We start from the raw sequence: 22,567 nt of genomic DNA on the forward strand, positions 1-22,567 counted from the left end.
TTCTTTTGATGTATAAGATAAAAACCATCTTCATCTTGAAACTGGAAGGATAAGTCACTCCTAGTGAGAAGAAGATACAGTAGTAGTTGTAATCTGAATGTCTTACAGCCTTATGCTAAGCCAAGAATTAATTATAAGCCCAGAGAGAGTTGTTCAATTTCCCTGCAGCAGCAAGCAGCGGAGTCAGGATATAAGTCTGGTTTCCTGACCTGCAGCCAGTACTTATCTCTGAACAGTAGCTTTGGGCTTTTAAGCTTAAGGTTTAAAGTTTTGCCAAGATCCATTACATCCTCTAGTAAACGTTGTTGTAATTCCTTTCTAGAGCAGAGGTCATTTTGGGGAGCCTCCTGGAGTTAGATTTCTTTGTATGTGGAAATGGGATCCATGTACTGTCCTGTGGTGGAACTGCAGCAGGTCCTGTGACTAGTGAAGAGCCACTGTATGTACTGAGGGCATAAAGAGCACAGAGTTCAAGTGCTTTTTCTTCCCTCCCCCTTGGCAAGAAGAAATATTCTATCAGCTATGGTGGGAAGTCTTGTTTGGTCTTTCGAAATTTTGCAGCTCTTTACGGGTTCAGTGACAGATACTCCTACCTTGTGTGTCTGCGCACAGAGGTGCAGAGCCAAGCTCTCAGAGTGGACTCTGCAGAGCCCACTGCAGTGCTAACAGGTGACAATAACACTAGGTCAGCGGAGGACCAGGAGCTGATCAATGACAACTAGAATGACTCCCATCTTTTGCAGTTCTTGCCCAAAGAGAAGTTATGATAATGCATTTTCAGTTTCGGAACAAAAAGAGGTAACTTATCCAGTTATTTATTGGATAATTCAGGTTACAAGACTCAAGAATCTCAGCTCTGACATGGTTTTCCTTCATATCAGGTCTTGCTTTCATGTTTGTACTGTATGAAAGTAACTGCATTTTAACCTTATTATTGGTAGAGGACATTCCTGTTCCATTTTCCCAGGCCAATGCTATTTTCCTAACTGCCATTTTGTTTTAAAGGAAAAAAAGTTTGCCTCCTTGTGAATCACAAAGTCTGGTCGCTAGTTTCTGCAGGGACACCTGTCCCCTGCTTCAGTTCCTTGGTGACCTGACTCAAGCCCACTGGAGAAGTACAGACACTGAATTGCAGAGCAGGAGGCACAGCGTGGAGCTGCGTGAGGCAGAAATGGGGGTTGTGGCACGGGGAAGGGGCTGCAAAATACCTAGAAATATTAGTCCTCAATTCAGTGATAACTAGAAGCCAAAATATTATCTCATAATCTAGAAACTTAAAGATTATCTAATTGCAGCCCACCTGCCATGGGCAGGGACACCTTCCACTAGACCAGGTTGCTCAAGCCCCCATCCAGCCTGGCCTTGAACACTTCCAGGGATGGAGCATCAACAGCCCCTCTGAGAAACCTATTCCACTGCCTCCCACCCTCACAACAGCGAATTTCTTCCTCAAATCTAATCTAAAACCGCCCTCTTTCGCTTTAAAAAAAATCCTCGTCTTACAGAATAATCGGTGTGTTTGCGTTGTTGCACGGAAACACCTTGAGATACGAAACCAAAAAAAGTAATCCTCAGAGTGAAAAACACGGAAAGTTCTTCCATCCCGAGGCCGAGCCGGGAGGGAGTGTGGGCGTGGCATAAGGGACACCTTTTAACAGAGGCGGTGCCAGCCGAGGCCGACGTGCTCGGAGGGTTGTGGGCGGATCACAACCCATACAGGATCCTCGCGGAGCAAATCATACGTTTATTAAAACCGAAAGGGTGGGAAGAACGAGAGGCCGGGGGTCGCCCCTCAGGGCCGCTCCTCCCCGGCGCCGGGCGGGCGTCACGGCGGGGGCGGAGCCGCGCGAGCGCTTCCTGGCCCCGCCCCGGCCCGCGAGCGGCGCGTGCGCGCTGCCAGGGGCACCCGAGGGCGAAGGGGCTCGGCCATGGCGGCCTCCATGATCTGCAGCCGGGTGGCGGCCGGGCTGAGGGGCAGCGGCCTCCGCGCCTCGCTGGGTTCCACCGCGGGGAAGGTAGCGGCCGCTCGGGAGCGGGGGTGGGCCGGGCCGGGGCTGAAGCGGGGCCGGGCCGGCTGGGCTCGTGGTCGAGGTCGCTCCCTGCGGAGCTCCGGCTAGAGGAGCGTCCGTGTCAGCCCACTGCGCCGCCGTCCTGCCCTGCCCTGCTCTGTCCTGCGGGGGTGGCAGCCCTGTGCTCACCTTTGGCGTGCGGCCACCCGCAGCCGCTGTTCTTGCTTGTGGCAAGGCTTCCCTGCGTGGTTCCTTTTCCCTTCCCTTCCGGCGCCCCCGATCCCAGCTTGCTTGGAAGTCCCCGTGTTTGCATCTCCGCCGTCACCTTGCCCCTAGGAGGGGTCGGGCTGTGCCGGCTAAGCTCTTCTTCCAGCTCGCACCTCGCCAGCCTCTGCTCTTGGTTCCTTGTGGGTGCCGTTCGGGGGTGCGGGCTTGCTTTTGGCTGGGCAGCCCTGGGAAGCGGTGACACGGAGGAGCTCGGGAGGCTGCAGTGTGTATGGCAGGGTGTGTGTGGCAGGGTGTGTGTGACACGGTGTGTGTGACACGGTGTGTGTGACACGGTGTGTGTGACACGGTGTGTGTGTCACGGTGTGTGTGTGTCACGGTGTGTGTGTCACGGTGTGTGTGACACGGTGTGTGTGACACGGTGTGTGTGACACGGTGTGTGTGACACGGTGTGTGTGGTGCCGCTGCCCCTTTCTCCTCCGGCCACGTACCGGGGAAGGTCGCCCTGAGCGCCCCTCTCCAGTTACGCGCAAGCTCCCGGGGCCGGCGGCTCGCTCAGCGCCTCTCCCTTGCGGCCGTGCCAAGGAAAGGACGTCCTGCTTGGAGAAGGAATCCTTTGGAGGCTGACCAGGCCCTGTCGGTTCCCTAGCTTGGAATGCTGTAGTAAAGCTCATGTGTCCTCTGCTTGTTTCTTTTATTTGAAGTGAAATGAAGCCTTAGAAAAAAAAATCCAGCTTGTTAGAAACTTACTAATACAGGATGATTTTTGCTGTGCTTGTGCCAATGGTACATACTAAAAAAACAAAAAAAAAGGCGCAAAAATTTGTTTTGTATGTAAGTTTCTTTCGTAATCTTTTTACCGTGAATCTTTCAGTGTTCATCTGTGTTCATGGATTAGCTGAATTCAGTAGGTTTCTTGCTTGTTTGTGTATAAAATTAAAGTGTTATTTGCATATAGTGAAATACAAAAAATGCAGCAAACGTTTTTTGTATTTGTTGTTGTTTTGTGTTACAGTCCTTGTCAGTGCTAGCAGTTTCACCAGCTCCTTCCTCTTGCTCAATAAAACCTCACAAAATCAAATGCTGGACCTGATAGGAATGACTAATGTGGAAGGGTAGGATTAAATGTTCAGGTGTTTGCACTACTACACTGAAGTATACTTGTTTAGTATGTAGACTTTTTTTTAACTTAAACAAAGAGGGTAGTTTTTCACAACAGTTAACATTCTTCCTTTTGTTTACTTTTTTATTTTTTCTTTTTTATTCTTTTCCTTCAGGTAGTTGCTGGAAGTCCAGGAATACTCAATAATCATGGGTTTCAAGTGCAACAACAGCAACAGAGGAGGCTATCACTTCATGAATACCTGAGCATGGGACTGTTGAAGGAGGCTGGCATTTCTGTTCCGCATGGAGTGGTTGCCAATACGCCAGATGAAGCTTACAAAATAGCAAAAGAAATAGGTATAATATTAAAAAGAACATATACACATAGGCATGAGATTGATACAAGATTTGATTGTACCTACTTTTTCTGTCTTTCTTGATAAGATGTTGCTTGGATTTCTGACTGTACCTTTTCTTTAAGAGAGCCTTCCCTGTGAAGCAACCTTGTTAAGAAGGAGTAGGTCAGGTATAAATTCTATTAGCATAGACTAATAACAGCTACTTAAACTTCTTTGAGATGAGTAATGGATTCTGTACAAATACTGGATTTCTTTCTACTTCCAGCAAGGTTAGAGGAAATCCTGTGTGAAGAGTTTCAGTGGTGGAGGCAAGATCTCATGTAGAACAGAAGATGCAAACCATACTTCTCTTTAGGTTACAAAAGAAGAGTAAAATCTTATTCCTTTATGAGTGCTTTTCTGGCAGAATGCAGCTACTTCACACAGGAGGGGAGGACTTTGATGGCTTGTAGCTACATGCTAGATTCCTGGCTTGTTGATGAAAAAGTATCCAATCTCATTTGCCAGGTGCTTAAATACTTAATTTAGAAGTGAGCTTACATTTTGGACTTGACTTTGCCTGTTAATTTGCCACTTTACCTACAATGTGTCCTAGTTAAATCTTGTTAAATTTGGATTTAATATGGAAGTTAACTTCTATTGTGTCAGGCCTTAGAAGGTGGATGTTTTTTTGGTTGGTTGATTTCTTTGTTTGGGGGGTTTTCTTAGTTTAAAGGCTGGGAATTTTTTTGCCTCCCTGGAAAAACATATTAGGCTTGTCACAAAGTTTTAGTGAAGGACATTGGTTGTCATATTCCTTTCTCCTATGCAAATGCTCATATCTCTATTCACCTCCAAATGGATACATTCATAATAATTCCTGAAGTTATAGGATTCATTCCAGTTTCAAGTGTAGATTTAACATGAGAAATGAGATCTGAAAAAAATGATAATTTTTCTTGTAGAGCAAGTTATACTGCTTTGTAATGTACAAAAGAATTAAAAAGCTGCTTTTACTTCAGACATGATGCAAAATCTGTCTCAGGTACTGTCAGATGTCTTCTTTATCATGTTTCCATTAGAGAGTAAGTGATACAAAATTGTAAAAATTTCGTTAATATGAAAGGAAGTTGCTAAAATACTTCTGAGAATGGTTTAAACTTCAGAACGTTACCTTGTGTTAAGGGTGAGTTTATGGCATGATCAAAACTTCCCAAATCAGGCATTCTCCTTTTCTCTACTTTAGTATTTGCACAGATATTGCTGGAGGAAAAGGAGAGAACCTTTGTCTATGACTCTTTAATCATCAGCCCAGAAGCTCATGGGTCAGGATTCCTTTGTTTTGTGCTTGCTCAGAGGGGGCTCCTACAGCAGTTTGGGTATGTCTGGCTGCTGGTTTGTAGCTGTGTGTCATCCTTGTGACATCACAGGCATGCCTCTTATCTGGAGTATGGGACTCTGGGCAATTTCTTGGGGATCAAAAGAATGAAGTTGTGAAGTGTGGGAGTTGGCATCCTTTGGTAAAGGAATTCCGGGCTTCTGGCTGTCAGCTAGATACTTTGTGTAGTCGTGCTGTGGCTTTCTTTGGTACTTGAGATGAGGAAAGGAAAACTTCCTGAAAGGAGAACTCCCCCACTGGAGGAGCTTGAAGTTTTGAGGCATTACTCAAACATGTCCAGAACTCATTCTGAGTAGTGACCTATTATTCTTTGCTCTGGTGTTTTGGATTTCTTTGGTTATGTAGGCATTTAGCTGCTGGCTTTCATTTAGTACTTAAAAAAAAATCAACAAAACACAAAGCAAACAAATACCTGTCAGAATGAAAAAGTTAACTTTTTTTGGTCCACCCTCTCATTGCTTATTTTTGTTGTATAGGAGTAGTTGCTGGTGTATATTAAATTATTTTTTGTTTCTTTTTATATGCTAAACTTTTATCAAATATTTGTCTGGACCATCACAAAGACAAATTGGTAATACTCTCTGCTCAGTTTCCCTAGTGTTGATCCACCCACATGTTCCTGGTAAATTTACACAGAGCAGGTTTCTGACTAAAGGTTGAGTTTGGCATTGGATTTCTTCCTGTTTGCAAATACTTCACTTAGAAATGGGTAAATTTTATCCCAATGTATAGCAAATGCAAACTTCTCATTAATAGAGATTATCATAGGTTAGCTGTGGCTGTAGCTAAATCAGTGTTACATAAGCATCTTGCTTAAATGAAAAAAAAAATTAGCTGAGTAACTTCTGTTCCAAAGCTTTGATAAGAGACTGCATCATGACTTGATAGCCTTCATGTTTATGGCTTGCTCTTAGCCATGTGTGCATTCCAGCTAGCAGTGTGACCAGTTCTGATTGAGAAGCTGATATGTGTATGTTATCAGGAACATGACTAATGAACCTAAAGACTGTTTGGTGAACAGATGCTTGATCAGGCTGATGGCAGATAGCTAAGCAGAGCACACTATTTGAAATTAACATTGCTTGACAAACAATGCTAATGTTGTTTGTTAAGAGACACTTCCATAGGTGCAGCATATTGTTGTAACTCGAGTTTTGATGCTTCCTGATACTCCCTCTGGTAACAGTTGAGTGGAAGGCAGTGACATATTGGGTACTTGTCTGGGTTTTTTTAATACCATGCATTTCTATTCATAATGATTTGAGAAGTAAGACTTTTTAAGACATTAATGTCTTGAAGTTGCTCTTGTATGCTGATGGTTTTGTCAGGTTTTCAGGTAATGAATCCCATAGCTTTATGTGCATGGCAGACTGTCAAATTTTAGTAAAATATAAAGCTGTATAAAATAAGAGGCGTTGAGAGAGTGACAGCAAAATATTTCAGTTTTCTACATCAGAGTTCTTGAAAGGAGACTGAAAGCTTCTGGAATCAAGTCTGCTACTTTTGCTGTTGGAGTTTAAGAGGTGCAATGCAGCTCTGTGTCCCAGTGGTATACAATGTTCTTTTCTGTTTTGATATGCTTTCTACAGAATGGTTCCAGTAATTGGTCTGGCTGTGTTCCTGCTGACAGTTACTTGATTAATAGATGTTTTCTTTCAGATCTTTCAGATTTTTTTCAGTGTTACTAAAATTATTTAAGTACTTTTCAGTGTTATTTATTTTTCCATCTGTTGCTTAAACATACAACTTGTATCTGTTAAAAAGACTTTAAAAAGTAATGTGTAAACCAGGGTAGATTTATGAACAGAATTTTCGATCTCAGGCTGGATTTAGTCAGAAATCAAAGCTTAGTACAACACGTGCAATTAATTTCTAGGAAAATGGTAGCTTTTCTTTTATTAGCTCTTCAAAAGATGTATTCCAGGCACTGTGGTAAAAAGCTGGGATGCTTTTATTCTTAGTGTATGCCACACCTTCCTTGGCTGTCTGATTTAAGTTTTTGGGGTTTTCTGGTCTATGTCATAGTGAAAACTCAAGTCTGTCATAGTTTTATTTATAGTATTTTTTTGTTGTTTTGCCATTATCAGTTTTCCTTGTTGGTAATTATCTGTGTGTTCCTGATGTCTTTTAGGTTGTCTGAAACTCCAGAGTGTTTATTCAGTTGCTCTAGGACATAAGTTTGCTGTCTTAGATCATCATCTGAGTAGAAATCCCCCAGATGTTAAAATCATGCAGTTCTGTTCCTACTTACCTGGTCAAAATGTCTAGATAAACAGCAGTAGTAGTTTAGAAACCAGACATTTACTTACATTCTAGCAAATGTTATTGTTTTGGCATCTGAATCTTTTATTTTGCTTCAGCCTTTGCTTTCTTCTGTAGAACTTCACTCCTTTGAAGTTAAAATATCAAAACATATTGTTGATGAGAATTCACTAATTAAAATGAACTTGTATAACCAGCCCATCAAATTTTGACCTCTGTATTTTAATTGCTTGACTTAAGCTGTTGCCAAAACCAAGCCTGTCTTGTGAGCTGATGACGAACTTGATGCAGTTGATTAATGTCAAGAAGTATTTGTATAGAAGATATTTTGTAATAGCAAAACATCTTGTTCAGTTTCCTGACTGGTATGGTCCTTTCAGTGAAAGTATGATGATTCCTGGCACATAATTATTGTAATAATTATACTTCTGATTTCCGTGCATTGAGTCTTCTAATGCTCAAAGGTTTCAAATGCTGAAAAAATGTGATTTTGAAGTTCAAATTCCTGATAGCTATACTTACTAATGAAATGCAGACAGTGTACTCTGAAGAGATTCTCTGTTCTGTTGACAGAATTAGGGTCACCATATTATTTATGTTGACACTCCTGTTAGTTACAAACCCATCTTTTCCTAATGCCAGTAGATACACCTGTATTGTTTAAACTTAGGTTTTTTTTGTATGCGTGCAACAAGAAAGAATTATCTTGTGTCATAAATGGAGGGTTACTTTTTCTGATGCAAGAACTTTGAAAAACAGACTGAAGTGAAATTTGCAGGTTTCTCCCAGAATAAGTTTGCAGTTGAATGGTAGTTGAGAATTTGATTGACACTTGTGTTGCTAATCTGTCACTGCCCTTTACTGTTGTCTTTCTTGTCAGAAGAGATTAGGTTTACATGGTTGTTCTGAAGGTGTCTGTAATATGTGGAAAGCAGTACCTCTGCTACAGATAGTATTGGGCAGAGAAGTGGCAGTTAATGTGATTTGACAAAGTCAAAATGGAAACTTGTAAAGCAGAACATTTTAATCAGGCCTGTTTGCTGTAATCATTGGACTTTTCACTTGCAGAGGAGACTTCAGAGACAGAGTGAAACAATGACCCTTCTTGCCTCTTAATAAGCTTATTAGAAGATTGTATTTTACATGGGTAACTTTCTGCTTACCTGCATGCATTGATCTTTCTCCCAGTTTGAAAGCTTAAATTATAGAATCAGAAATGATTCCTTCAAAATAAAATAGATATTGCTATTGATAGAAGTGAAAATGGTTTTGTTTGCTGACTGTGTAGCTCTTTCACTGCCTAGTTACTAAATTATTGTTGAAGGTGAAGCCTGTAGTGTTAGTAAATGTATAGATTTTTGTTATCCTGAACAGATTAATGTTAAGTCAGTGTTCTGATTTCAGACAGCTGTTCTCCTTGGTATCTGCTCTTAATTTATTGTACTTACCGTGCTTTTCGTGCTTTTCGGGCTGACTGTCATTAACATGGAAATGTGATACTTACCAAATGCTTGTTCTGAGATCCATGCTTTGGCCTTTAGCTTGCTTGCCCACATGAGCTGTACTGTTGTTCTAGTGCCCTGTGTTCAGGCTTTACAATTTGTTACTGCTGCTGAAAACTGAAGTTCTGCTCACTGAAGTTCCTGTGTGCATGTTCCTGTCACATGGTGCACAAGTCTGCAGGAGCACTGTCTATCTGCTGGATGAGCTTTTGCCTTCAGGGAATCACTGTTCTGGCGTGATAGCACAAGTGCTTCTACTGGCACAAGAAATGAGGTTGGAGTGAAAAGCTGAGGGGTGGAGGCAGGGTGGGATTTCTGTGGTGATGTGTTTGCTGGCATAAGCTGTGTGTGGGTATCTGCTCTAGGGCAGAAACTGCTATTTTTCATTGAAACGCCAGTCTAGCAGCATTTCAAAGCCATGTGAGCGAAAAAACAAGGGCACAATGTTGATACTGAGTAGAAAACTATGGTAGCTGCTGGTTTCCAGTTTTTTTTCTTGCGTTACTGTGTATCAGCAGTTCTTTCGTGTCAGACTTTGTGACAGTGCTGCTTCTGGAGCGCTGCAGAGGAGGTGTGTGACAAAACACTTCCTCTTGTTTTAGAGTAATTTTCAATAGGAGCTGTGGAAAAAAAAAGTTTATTGAACAATGAACTTTCTGCATGATGGGTTATGGTTTTCTTGGTACTGTCTTAAATTTGTTTCAGGTACATCTGTGCAGCTTAAGTGCTTGCAAGCATAGCTGCTCAAGTAAACCTCTAACTTGTTTATGCAATCAGGCAGCTAGTTTGTAGAGCTGGAGGAAAACAATTTGCAGGTCATTAATAATCTGCTCATTTAATGACTCAGTTGTTGCATAAGGGTTAGTCAAATGATGTTCTGGCCAAAACTGATTGTGAAAAATTAAAAGTTGTTTTTTTCACACTCTTTTGGATGCCTGTATGTTGACAAAATATCATAATGTGTAATAATAACAACGTTTTAAAGAAAAATCTTCCAGGATCAGGGCAATGGTGCATTTAGCCCACTACTCTGCCTAATAACAAAAGAACATACTATTTAGGGCAATTCTTAGCCTGCCTATTTTCTGCAGTCCATTACTCCTCATTTCCCCTCAACATTCATATATTTTGTCTTAAGAATATCAGAGAGAATACCTCTGCCCAGTTTCTTTAGACTCTTCTATTCTTCCTTCATATCTCCTGGTAGACTTCCTTATGTTTTGTGTGAAGAAGGGTATCTTACTCTTGCACTTTTCAAAAACTGACTTTCTTGATAGATGGTCTTTGTTTTTGGCTGTTGTAGAGCAAAAGCCAGAATGAATTATTTACATGTAGTCGTGTATTCTTGCTCTGTCCATCACAGGTATGGCTGAAGACTGTAATCATGTTCTTGCTTTGTTCTCCTTTTTTAGATTTAAGGATGTGCTAAGCTCATTTCTTATAAGGGAATCTCCTAATTTCAGTGATCTCTTAGTTACTCATTTACTTTTATGCCCCGACCTAAATATGTTCCAGCTGAGATCTTACCTGAGCTTTAGTTGGGCTCTCATTTGACTTATTCAGTTTCTGGTGTTTGTTGCTAGGAGGAATAATTGCTACAGAGAAGGTACCTGGGGGTGAACTTCATGGGTTTTCTGAATGCTTTTCTGTAGATGCAGCTTTTTATCTTCTGGACTTAGTGTAGGAAATGGAAAACAAGCTTTGTACTTAAAGTAATTGCGTAAGAGTTGTCTTGTGTGACTTCTATAAAGTATGTTAACTTGATTGTCAGTAAAAAATAGATATCTTCAGGAACTGAATTAAATATTAGAATCATAAATCAATATATACTTGTGTGTTCATAACCTTCATGCCTCTTTTGCAAAAGAGCTTTAAAATCCTGTGTGAATTCAGAGATCTGTTGTTAGGTAGACATTCAAGAAGTAAAATCAAGAGATAGCTAATTGGGAGGAGCGACTTAAGTCTTCTGCTTATAACCACCCTAGCATGTGATATGGTCTGAGATTAGTTTCACCTGTCCAGGCAGGACATGGGTCAAAATAGGAACCAGCACAACTTTTGTGTCTGTCATAACCTTCCTCAGTTTATGTAGTGGCTAGTTTTGCTTGATTACTGTAATTTTTCTTTGGCATTTCCATGGTTCCCTTTTAACATCCAAAGGAACAGCAAGTTCTTTTTTGGCTTGGAAAGATCAGAGGGGCTCAGCTGATGGTGGAATGAGAAAAAATGGGATGTGCTGAACAAATGTCAGTGGGGCAGTTCTTAATATCTTGCAGTCTAGCTGCTGTCTGTACTCTGTGTAAGTGAACTTCAATAATAACTCAAAACTTCAGTTTTTTTCTTTTATCACCCTGAAAGACTTGAACTCTTTTTCTTTGTTTTTTTTTTTGTCTTTCAGTGACAATTCAGTATATCCCAGTTGATTTTTGTTATATTCTCACACTTTACTTTTTAAACTCAAATGCTCAGTTTCCCCTAACTAGAAGAATATTTTGTAAAGGATTTGTAAACAGTTAAAGCCAACTAAAGGACTTACTTTGCCTACTCTGGGAAGAATAGTGGGTTTGTTTAGGTCTCTGACTTCTGCAAAGCACTCAAGCTTCTGCATTAGTGCTCTGCTGGACGGAAGCCAGGGGGTACCTGGCGAGCTGACTTGGGTAAGTGCTGTAGTTACATATCATTGCTGGGACGGTAATGGTTTAGAGCTGCAGGGTATCTGTAGGTGTTTGAGGAAAACCTTGCATATGGTGTGTCAGGTATTCAGTTTCGTCTTGTTAATAATCTATGAGGTGCTAACTATTTCTTGCCAGGTGCTTAATCATCCAGGACTCCAAAATGTATCAAAGATGATCAGAACACCAGCATTTTGGGGTACTAACTCACCAAAGTTTGTTCACAGAACAGCCTAAAGCTGCAAATTGTGGATTATTTGAGATGTTTGGAGCGATTTATGTGAATTACAATATAGTCTTCAATTCTTGACTGTGTTTTGAATGGTGGGTGTGGAGAAGGGGGATAAAATTAAAGCAGCCTTTGTTATTCTACTTGAAGCAATTTGTTTTAGTAGTCAGATGACAAATTTTTGGGTTTTCTTTCATTCTAGGTTCAAAGGATCTTGTGGTAAAAGCACAGGTTTTAGCTGGTGGTAGAGGAAAAGGAACATTTGAAGGTGGTCTCAAAGGAGGAGTGAAAATAGTTTTTTCGTAAGTTCTTTCTAAATTATCTAACCAAGTGGAAAAACTTCAATGTTTCACATTACGTATTGAATCTATTGCTTTCTTTAAAACCAGTGTTTTAATTATTAACCTTAAAATAACAAAAATTAGATAAAGCTTTTAAAATGCTATTTCTGTTTTTACAGCAGTTTCTTTGTCACATTCTCAACTTCTTTTATTCTAGTCCAGAAGAAGCAAAGGATATCTCCTCCCAAATGATTGGAAAGAAGCTGTTTACCAAGCAGACAGGAGAGAAGGGCAGGATATGCAATCAAGTATTTATCTGTGAGCGCAGATATCCCAGGAGAGAATACTATTTTGCAATAACAATGGAAAGGTCTTTTCAAGTGAGTAATATTAGAAATAGAAGTAAGCTAATTAACTTGTTTGAACTGAATTTTAAAACAAAATAAACAAAACTGTTTACTGTACTGTTCACTTGCTTTTGAAGATCAGAAGTATACAACCTAAATTTTGTTTTCCAGTATATCTGACTATATGATTGACTTTGTTTTCAAGTGCTGTAAAGATGTAATGCTACAGTTTGAATGTACAGAATAATAAATGAGTATTGGTAGCCCCAGATGGTCAATGGGGAGATGGGTAGAATAAGGGGGTGATTTTCATGTTGGTTTTAATTTGCATTTGCCTACCAGATTATGCAATTTAGTTTAAAAATACAGCTATGCATGTGCCTGTACACCCTGTTTTTGAGTGCCAGAAACAAGGTAAGTGACAGTGTTGTGGAAGAGCAAGTGGTCCTGCATAAATCCAGCATCCTTTTGTTCCAATGTGTGAAGGTTCCTAGAGGTGCACTGGTGTATCCCTTGGTTTTGAGATTGCTAGTGGTTTTCTTATACTCAGGCTCTCCATGAAATGGCTAAGAAGATTTAGGCCTAGAGGTCTGTCTTCAGAGCTTTCAGGAAAATGAAAGCCAGTCTTTTCTGCATGTATGGGCTGTATGTGTGGGTATGTAGTTTTTTAGGCTACAGTTCAAATGTGGTTACTGAAATGTGTCAGTGTTTTCTGACAGACGCGTGTTCTATTTGGAGCATAGAAGATGAATTGCTAAGTAACTTTAATGAAGCCAGGATTTGGAACAGATCTTGGAACTTTGTTTGCTGGAGCTCAGAAAAACTGGGTTTGGTCTGTTCAGATGCTTAAGAGTTTGCAGAGGCACTGGTTTTGGTAATTAGGGGATATTTAAGTATGAATGAAATAATTTTCTGTGGAGGAATGAGAAAACTAGTCTTACTTTTTTTTTTTTTTGGTAGCCATATTAGGAATTAAATATTTGTTCCCTTTTCTTCCTCCATAGTGTTCTTTTTGATAGGGAAGTATCAGTTGTGTTGAATTATGAGACTTGGGCACCTTCGCTGTGATGTGTGCTGGAATAGAGCAGGGAAGATTCAAAAGTTAGCATGTGCACCACAAGGTGGCATTAAAATGCTGTAAATGAACAGATTTTTAGACTCTTAAAATTGTGTAAGCAATAAGCAAGGATGCTTACAGAAATAAAATTTATTGTAACTGATTGAAGCAAATTAGATAAAGAAGGAAATAATATTTTCATGACTTGTTCTTGCTCTTGTATAAAAGATAAATCTTATTAGCACATATTGATCATACTGTGTGGGTTGTTGCCTTTTGATGAGGATGTGCTTTGTTTTTATTGCTGACTTTATAAGTCATGTTTTTTGGATGTGCTTGTAATTACTGTAACTTGTATAGGATGCTTAGGTTGAGGAAATGCCTTTTAAAAGAAGGAAGTGTGAAGGTTGAATAGCACACAGTGTTTATTACTGATGCTGTTGCAAACCTCTTCCTTTGCGGAGGGAGAAAATGATTAAAATAGTCAGCTGAAACTGGAACCTTATGACTTGGATATTATTCACCAGCAGGGGTTTGTGTTTTAAGCAAAACTTTGAATTCTATGGAACGATGAGTTATTTTATGATAGTTCAAGATAAGAATATCCAAAAATGTTCATTGAGTTGAACCTTGCTATTAGATGCAGGGTAATTTGCCAGCAATGTATTTAGATTTGGAAGGATGGTAATGGGAGGGGAGTGGTGTAATTATTAAGCGTCTTCTCTGAACCAGCGTCACATTTTCTATAATTAATTGTTAACAGATATAAGGCTGCTTAATCTTTGAGTTCAGCTGATAGGAAATGCTGCCTTAGTACATCCATAGTCATAATCTGTGCATGGGTGGTGGTAAGGGAAGGTTGGTTGAAGGGATCCAAGTATGTCTTTACTGTGAACTGGAGGAGAGATTTTTAGGTTTCATGGTAGTGAGTCCTGTGTGTTTTTGTTGAGACATGGCCTTTTAAAAAATGAACTCAGCTGCAAATGCTGTCAATTCTGGTTTCTTAATTTCTTTTTATTAATCAGTAATTGAGTGCTGTTTTGTTTTGCTGTGACTTACTTTCAGTGGAGGCTTTAGTTACTGAATGTTGTGATCCTACTGAGTGGCAGGTATGGTTTGCAGTGATTTATCACTAAGTTCTGCAGACCTCCATTTGTCCTTGGAGTTGGAGCATGGTAGAATGAAGGAATGAGTGCCTGGCATTTGATCTGTGTTTGTGTAGGACTGAGTGAAAAAGATGGAGATGAGAAGGTAGTGACACTTTCTCTGGTGACACCTGAAAGATAAAATGTGTGTGATTATGAAGCTGAATCTTTCTATCAAAATTTAAAAATAGTATGTTGGTGTTAATTGTTTTGCTGCTGCTTTATAGAGGAAATTTCTTCTTGTTAAAAGAATGTGGACCTGACATACACTTTACATTTGGAAAGTATTATTAAAAAGTTTTTTATGGAGGCATTGAGTAGATTGTAACACTCTCATCAGAGCATACAGGAAAAATGCTCAAATAAAAATTTTTCCAACAAAAAAGGTTTTATTGCTGTGAAGTATCTTATCGGAAGAACTAAGTTGCAATTGTGTGGTATAAAAGTACTTATGCTTTTTTTTTTTTCCTTTTTGTTCTAGGGTCCTGTGCTGATAGGCAGTTCTCAGGGTGGTGTTAATATTGAAGATGTTGCTGCAGAGAATCCTGAGGCGATAATTAAGGAACCCATCGATATAGTAGAAGGCATAAAAAAGGAGCAAGCTGTTAGGGTAATTGTTAATGTGGGAAACTACACATTACTGAGCGTGGGAGGGTTGCTTCTAATTTTTGTAAAGGGTGTGTGCATTTTATCTGCTGAATTGTCTTAAACCCTTGTTTGAAACGGATTTGAAACAGATATTTAAGTATTTTCAGGTAAATCAGTGTAAATCCAACTGCATGGCAGTACTTTATCTAGCTTTTGTACAGCTGTGCAAAGGCATATCATGATAAATTTTTATTAGCTCTTTTTTAGGATAAGTGCAGTATTCTGTATTGGTAGCAATCTGTTAAAACTGAAGAGTGAGTTTGTTTTTTTCCTTCCAGTAGACAAGGCAGGTTTTACATCTACAGATTCAAATGACATTGAGATAATAGCTATACTGAGACATCCTAACATGAATTAACAATAACCATTCTTCTACTTTCAGCTTGCCCAGAAAATGGGATTTCCTCCTAATCTGGTGGATGAAGCAGCTGAAAATATGATCAAATTATATAATCTCTTTCTGAAATACGATGCTACCATGATAGAAATAAATCCTATGGTGGAAGATGCATCAGGAGTTGGTAATGTTTCTATTCCTACTCTTCATGTAACACCTTGACATTTTTCTAACTCTTGGTTGCTTCTGACGAAACTTCAGCTGTATTCAGCAAGAGGAGTTAGTATTAATGTGGTATGTTGAAAAACAAATTTAATAAAGCAGGTAAATTTGAGAATCTAAATATAGTAGGAATCTGCTCGTAATTGCTAAGTATGATCTTAAGTGTAAGTAACTTCCTTTTTTAATGTTTAAATTTTGTAATAAAGAGCACATCTACCCAGGATGAGGCATTCCTGGAAATCAGGTCTTTTCAAAATTCATAAATTGAAACTTGAGCCATCTCATGTATCCAGAATTGGTACTGTGATGATAACCAGAATAGCAGCAACTGTGAGAAATCTCCTGCCTTGATGACTCAGGCATTTGAATAACTGATGGAGTGTGATATATTGAAAGACTGTAGGGGTTTAAGTAATATCTTGATGTTTATCAGGTTTTTAGCAATCCAGTTGCAGAAGTTATTTAATGTTCAATCACAACCAATTCCACTCTACAAAAAAATAAGCTTGTTGAGAGTATTTGTACTTGAATTCAGATACAACTGTTTGAAGTTTAAATATGAATGTATCTGTTTCATCAAAGTGTGTAATTACTGTTACTGGGGTGAGGTTTTTTTTTCAATTTTTAAATAATGCTTAAGTGATCAGTGTAGACCAGTCTTTCCCATCTGTTTCTTGTGCTTTGGTTTTTTTATGTCATTTTCACTGAGGGATAGAAATGAAGTGATACATTTGTACAGACAGAAACTTAGTTCTGATGTAAAGAATAAAGAGTACTGTAGGTTTTCTGCATGCTAAATCTTAAGTAAATTTACTTCTGTGTGCTTTTTCCGAACACTTTTTCTTCCAACTCAGACACTTCTTCATTATGTTTCTGTGTACTTACAGTCATGCACACATTATATATGTTTATTCTGAAAGGAAAAACTAAGATGAAGTAAAAAACCTCAAATCAGAGACCTACTATAAGGATTAGTTTTATGCTAATTACTTGCAGTGGTGCATTTGCTCCCTTCTTTTCCGGGCTGCAGTGTGATGTGAGAAAACATAATTTGTCAAGATTTACTAAACAGCTTGTTGTAAGCTTTTTTGGGTTTAGAGTGTGTCAAGAAACAGTTATCTTCCCTTTTTGTGCGTAACTGATTGCATGGGGAAACTGGAGAGGATCTTGTATTTATTGACAGTAGTACTTTTTAGCAAAGTGGTAGTTTTAGGAATGTCTTTTTAGCAAAACTTTGTGTTTGGACTGCATGACCTGGCTGCCAAGTTTGACTTAACATACTTTGACACATTCATGTAGCAGTTGAGTTGTTACTGTAATATTAAATGATGGTTAGTAATGGTGGGTTTTTTCCCTTTCAGTGATGTGTATGGATGCAAAGATAAACTTTGACAGCAATTCAGCCTATCGTCAGAAGAAGATCTTTGATATGCAGGATTGGACACAGGAAGACCAAAGAGACAAGGATGCTGCAAAAGCAGATCTCAACTATATAGGGTTGGATGGAAACATAGGCTGCTTAGGTATGTACTATGTAATGAATTTTAAATGACCTAGTGGATGTGTAAGCTGAATTCCTAAATGTTATCTTTATTCTCATATAGTCAATGGTGCTGGTTTAGCTATGGCCACAATGGATATTATTAAACTTCACGGCGGAACTCCAGCAAACTTCCTTGATGTTGGTGGTGGTGCTACAGTTCAGCAAGTGACAGAAGCCTTTAAGCTTATTACCTCTGATAAAAAGGTGAGGGAAGAGTTGGCATATCAAGGTGCTACACAGTGGTGAAACAGGCTATGATTTGGAAGACAATGCTTAGTGCATATTCTCCAGAAAGCATGTTTTTATAAGCACAGTACTAGAAAGAAAGAAGACAGAAATATTAGCTTAATCGTGGTGCAGATGAAGGAGGCCTAATGATCTATTGAATGTTTTTACATTTTTAAGTAATAGAGTTTTTGACTGTGTACTGAGTAGGCAATTTCATGTCTTCTGGTTGAAATTACAGCTGTATTTGAATCTTCCCAGAAACGTTGGGGTCAGAAACTCCCACTGTCTGCTCTTTAAACAGAAAGCAGAATTCAGTTGGTTTTTCACTTTTTTTCTCTTTTGGACCAGTTTTGCAGCTGAGTCTGTGTTTTGTGTAGAGATGAATATTTGCTGTGCTGTGCACAAACAAGTTTCTAAGGTACTGTTTCTATGTAATGTAAGATAAAATAACTTTGCAAGGGCCTTCTAAGGGCTTTAATATTTATCCTATTAAGCATTTATTAGAAGTGCTTGAATATTACTAAAATAATACATTAGTTGAAACTAGAGGAGGAGCTTTTCCACAGAAATAATGTAAACACTGGATTGATGGTCTACATAGAGATGCTTATCCTGGGGGTCTTGGCAGTTTGGGGCTTTCTAAAAATAAATAAAATTATTTTAAAAGGGGTAACTGTAAAAGGTGGAAATGACTTGCAAGACCTGCTAATGGTATGCTACTTTTGCACCACAATTTGTGTACCACTTCCTTATCTTTGGAAAGGGCCAGAAACAGTGAGTGATATTCCAGAGGAGCTTAGTCTCTTTCTCAGTTGAAAGATGTATTATAAAATGCAGGTTCTGTAACACGCTCCAAGAATGTTCCAGAATAATTTAATCATTTGGAAAAGACCTCTAAAATTGAGTCCAACCATAAGTCTAACACTGCCCAGTCTTGCACTAAACCATGTCTCTAAGCACCACATCTACAAGTCTTACATACCTTCAGGGTTGGTGACTCAGACACTTCTTTGGCAGTCTGTGCCAATGATTAGCAACCTTTCTGGGGAAGAAATTTTTCCCAGTATCCAATCTAAAAGTCCCCTGGTGCAACTTGAAGCCATTTCCTCTTATCTTACTGTTTGTTACTTGGGAGGAGAGAGAACCCCACCTTGCTACATCCTTTCAGGCAGTTGTAGAGAGTGAGCCTCCTTTTCTCCAGGCTAAACATCCCCAGCTACATCAGCTCATCCTCATAAACCTTGTTCTTTCTTCACATTTTTCAGCAAATTGAGGGAACAATGAGGGACACAGTCACAGAGCACCTGAATTAGAGAGAGAAGAAACAAGGAAGAATCTGAGGGTTGCTGATTTGTGAAAAGTTTTTGCAATGCAAATTCTTTGCCGATGTGTGGACAGCGGATGTCCAAACAGACTTCTTAAGACAACTTTTTCTTTCTGCTTTCTTTCAGTTGATCACTATTTTATGTATGAAAACCCAACAACAACAACAACAAAACCTACTATAGCTGAGATTCCTGGTGCTGAAACTCTGAGAGCAGTGCAGCCCACTGGTGTCATGGCCCGCACTCAGGGTTCAGTTCAGGGCTTGTTCACGTTCAGGCCTTTTGAGGTGCCAGTCTAAGTTGCCCATTAGTAGCAGTAGCAAGAACAATGCCATACAGATGAGATGGTTCCCATTATCTTGCAATTAGACTAAGTTACTGTTTGTGAACCAGTTGCACAGGAATGTGTTCTCTTGTCGAGCTTGTTTTGTCCTCTAGGGCTCTCTCTCCATTTTGATTCCTGCTTTGTTTCATCTTTCATCTCTGACCATGTTTTTTTTTTACCCTTCTTTTCTACCACTTGAGTTCCCTTAACTGCTGGCTTAATCCTCCTGAATAAAATGTATTTCAAATATCTTAGCTCTAAGCATGCTGGCTTTTAAGTAAACTGTGTAAAAAGGGTCATGTGTATGAGTTTTAAAAGTTTTCTGTTTTCAGTATGTGGAGTTACTGGTGTGGGGGTACCTCTGCTGGAGTATTGTTAGCAATGGAAAGATAAAGAGTTGACAAATACCATTTCCTGAAGTAACTGCTCTGCTGTATGTGACTCTACAGTACTGTACTTTGGTTGATGGTGTTCTGTAGAGCAGAAATGTTCTGTCTTTTGCCGAGTCTCTTAATACAGTTAAAGAGCTTGAATTATCCTTAGACTGAAGGCTGTGTGCTGCTTTTATCTGATGTGTCTATGGCCATTTTTAACGTGAATATTGTCATTGATTCTGTAGGTACTGGCTATTCTGGTAAATATTTTTGGTGGCATTATGAGATGTGATGTTATAGCACAAGGCATCGTTACAGCAGTAAAGGATTTGGAGCTAAAAGTCCCTATTGTGGTACGGTTGCAAGGTGAGTGTGCTTCATGTATATTTTCATATATTCCTCTCTAATTGACAGGTGTTATTGAGCATATATACTGTGTAGCAAGCTGCCTGTGAGTTGAAGTCAATGGAGAAATAAAGCAAACCTTGTCTTTAGATGGTGAGGATTGGCAAGTTAATAAAAAGAGACTTCCTTTTTTTTTAACTACTAATGTTGTTTTCTAGATTTATTCACTAACTTTTGGAACAGGCTTCCTAGAAATATGAGACTAGTAGGTAGTAGTAGTAGTAATCTCCAGTTCAATAAGAGTGGCATTTTACCTGTTTCTGAAGGTACACGAGTTGATGATGCCAAAGCTTTGATAACAGCTAGTGGCCTCAAAATCCTTGCGTGTGATGACTTGGATGAAGCTGCAAAAATGGTAAGAGAGCTGGTTATGAATATTCTTTTCAGATCATAGCATCTGTTGCAGAGTATTGAAAAGTGAAAACTCCATTCAATAAACTAGAGGTAGCTCAGGATAAATCCCAGAGCCAGTTGCTATCAGTGCCTGAAGCAAATATTTTGCAAGTTAGTAGGTGCATTATTTGTCAGGGGAACAACTGTGCTGTCAAAACCTATTAAGCCCCACAAATCAAAACTAGATCAGTGATCAGGTCAGTGAGTCCCCTTGGTGGAGGAATGGCTGAGGGCTTAGCTTTATTAATTGGGAAAAAATACTTAAATTGAGGTAGCTGAAAAACACAATGTAACACTTCCTTTTATCACCCACTGTATTTCAGTGTGCATGGGCTATATTCGATCATCATATGGCCTCATAAGACAATTAGATGTTCAGATATACTGCTTTGTGCGTGTGTGTTGCTTGGCTTTGTTTGTGGAAAAGAAAGTTATACTAGAGACCTATAGCAAAAAAATTAGAAGATACCTGGTGGATTTTGTGTCATGGGGAAACTTAGGATTTTTTTTTCCCCCAAAGGACCACTTACTCAGTTATAACGTTTCATTCTAAGCAGGAAATGATTCAGAGAGATTTAGAGTTGTTATGCAGGAGGAGATGAGGCTCATTAAGGTATCAAAATAAGATCCAGAAATGCTTGCAACAAAAACTCAGAGGAGAAATAGCAACTCCATGAGATGTTTTCTAGAAGACTTTATTATCTTTCATTTAAAAGTGATTAAAAAGTACTAAGTAGTAGTAATCCCACCCCTAACCTCCTCTGATATCTTACGTATGATTCCCTGGTATTATTTTGTTTAAAAAGATTGGTCCAGCTCAGTCAAGTTAGGATTGTTTTGAAATTAAGTTTTTATTTTCTGTTTTTCAGGTGGTGAAGCTGTCTGAAATAGTAAGCTTAGCAAAACAAGCTCATGTGGATGTTAAATTTCAGTTGCCAATTTGATCTGGGAAATGTCATGCCAGTGTCTAACACGTTCTATGAAATACTGTGTTCTGTGGGAAATTTTAAATTTTTCTTTTGTGTGGAGGTTTTGATTGACAGGCGCACAAACTGAAGCATCTGGTCTTTCATGTTAACATTCAGAATGGTCAGAATTTCTGTAAGTGTGTACTGCTGGCTGATATTTACTCTTTCTTAGTTGTTATTCTCAAGCCTCCAGCTTCTGCTGCAGAATGTCACTTGCAATATACTTCTGCGTTGTCCAAAGTAAAGCTTCTGGTTGACAAAAGTAATTCTTCTGAATAAATTTTGAAGTTACTTTACTTGTAAATTTGTATTAGCTTTGTTTAAAAGTAAATATGACTGGATTATCTAGTTGTCCATGTGGAAAAATGTATTGAAACGGTATTTTATGTTGGAGACATTTGTACTTAGCAGTATAATGAACATGAGCAAACCAATCATTATTTATGAACAGATGCATTTGAACTTGATCAGAAATATTTTTAGAAGTCCTTCATTGAAGTGGCTGGTAACTCTTCTGGACAACGTGTTAAATCACTACAAAATATACTGTAGCACTTAGATTTCACAATTTCTGGTCCTCATGAAAAGGCATTGTGTAGTTTTATATACAAACAAGCATTTACCAAGCTGCAAGGAGACAGGATAAATAGAGAATTAAAATGTCTATTGTACATCGCTAATAAAATTGTACATTAATAAAATATCTCCCAAAACTTTTACTGTCGGTCTTTTATATGTTAACATTTTGTTAAATTGCGTATAGTCAGGGATTAAGCCATAATTTAAGATGGCAAACTAAAACCTTTTTAGGAGTAAAGTTGTATTGCCACATGTTAATTTTTTTCCTCCTTGAAATGCAGTGTGTGATTAAAACCATGTGAACTCTTGTTGAAAATCTTGGACAGATATCATGCATATAACATCTTGCTAAAATATAACTCATCTCTGCATGAACAAATATGCAGGAAATTGTTGCTTCTTGGGGAAATACTGCTTCTATTAACAAAAAAAAATTAGTTTTTGTCACTTTACTTGATTTCCACATTACACTGAACTTGGAACTTGGATGATGAACCATTTACTGTTTAATTTCCAAATGAGCACTCATTTTTTGTTTGTATTTTCTAGGCTTTTTTGTTTGAAGTGTTATTTTCTTGGCTAGTGGTAGTGTAGTTTTATCTGGAAATAATGAAACCACCTCTGGTGGGAATTCAGAATAGGAAATCATG

The 22,567-nt window shown here is 38.9% G+C and overlaps 1 protein-coding gene across 2 annotated transcripts; it reads left to right on the forward strand.

Annotated features, from left to right (window-relative positions):
• Positions 1-1,911: 1,911 nt before the first annotated feature.
• SUCLA2 (succinate-CoA ligase ADP-forming subunit beta) lies at positions 1,912-22,041 on the forward strand. 2 transcript variants are annotated; one of them, XM_062487707.1, is made up of 11 exons: positions 1,912-2,015; positions 3,512-3,695; positions 11,943-12,042; positions 12,239-12,401; positions 15,052-15,180; positions 15,601-15,739; positions 17,139-17,300; positions 17,382-17,524; positions 19,818-19,938; positions 20,244-20,332; positions 21,240-22,041. In XM_062487707.1, exons 1-11 carry the CDS (start codon positions 1,929-1,931, stop codon positions 21,312-21,314), a joined length of 1,392 nt encoding a protein of 463 aa, XP_062343691.1. In that variant the 5' UTR covers positions 1,912-1,928; the 3' UTR covers positions 21,315-22,041. The 2 variants fall into 2 exon arrangements, with proteins under 2 accessions (XP_062343691.1, XP_062343692.1); XM_062487708.1 differs by having other exon boundaries at positions 1,919-1,988.
• The last annotated feature ends 526 nt before the right edge of the window (positions 22,042-22,567 follow it).

This window comes from Cinclus cinclus, chromosome 2 (assembly GCF_963662255.1).
Source record: "Cinclus cinclus chromosome 2, bCinCin1.1, whole genome shotgun sequence".
NCBI classification, from domain to species: Eukaryota; Metazoa; Chordata; class Aves; order Passeriformes; family Cinclidae; genus Cinclus; species Cinclus cinclus.

Excerpts from the sequence above, each read along its gene's own strand:
- SUCLA2 (XM_062487707.1), top strand. The coding sequence starts at position 1,929 with ATGGCGGCCTCCATGATCTGCAGCCGGGTGGCGGCCGGGCTGAGGGGC. Across the intron at positions 15,181-15,600 it reads AAAAGGAGCAAGCTGTTAGG|CTTGCCCAGAAAATGGGATT; the intron begins GTAATTGTTAAT and ends TTCTACTTTCAG. Across the intron at positions 19,939-20,243 it reads TATTGTGGTACGGTTGCAAG|GTACACGAGTTGATGATGCC; the intron begins GTGAGTGTGCTT and ends CTGTTTCTGAAG.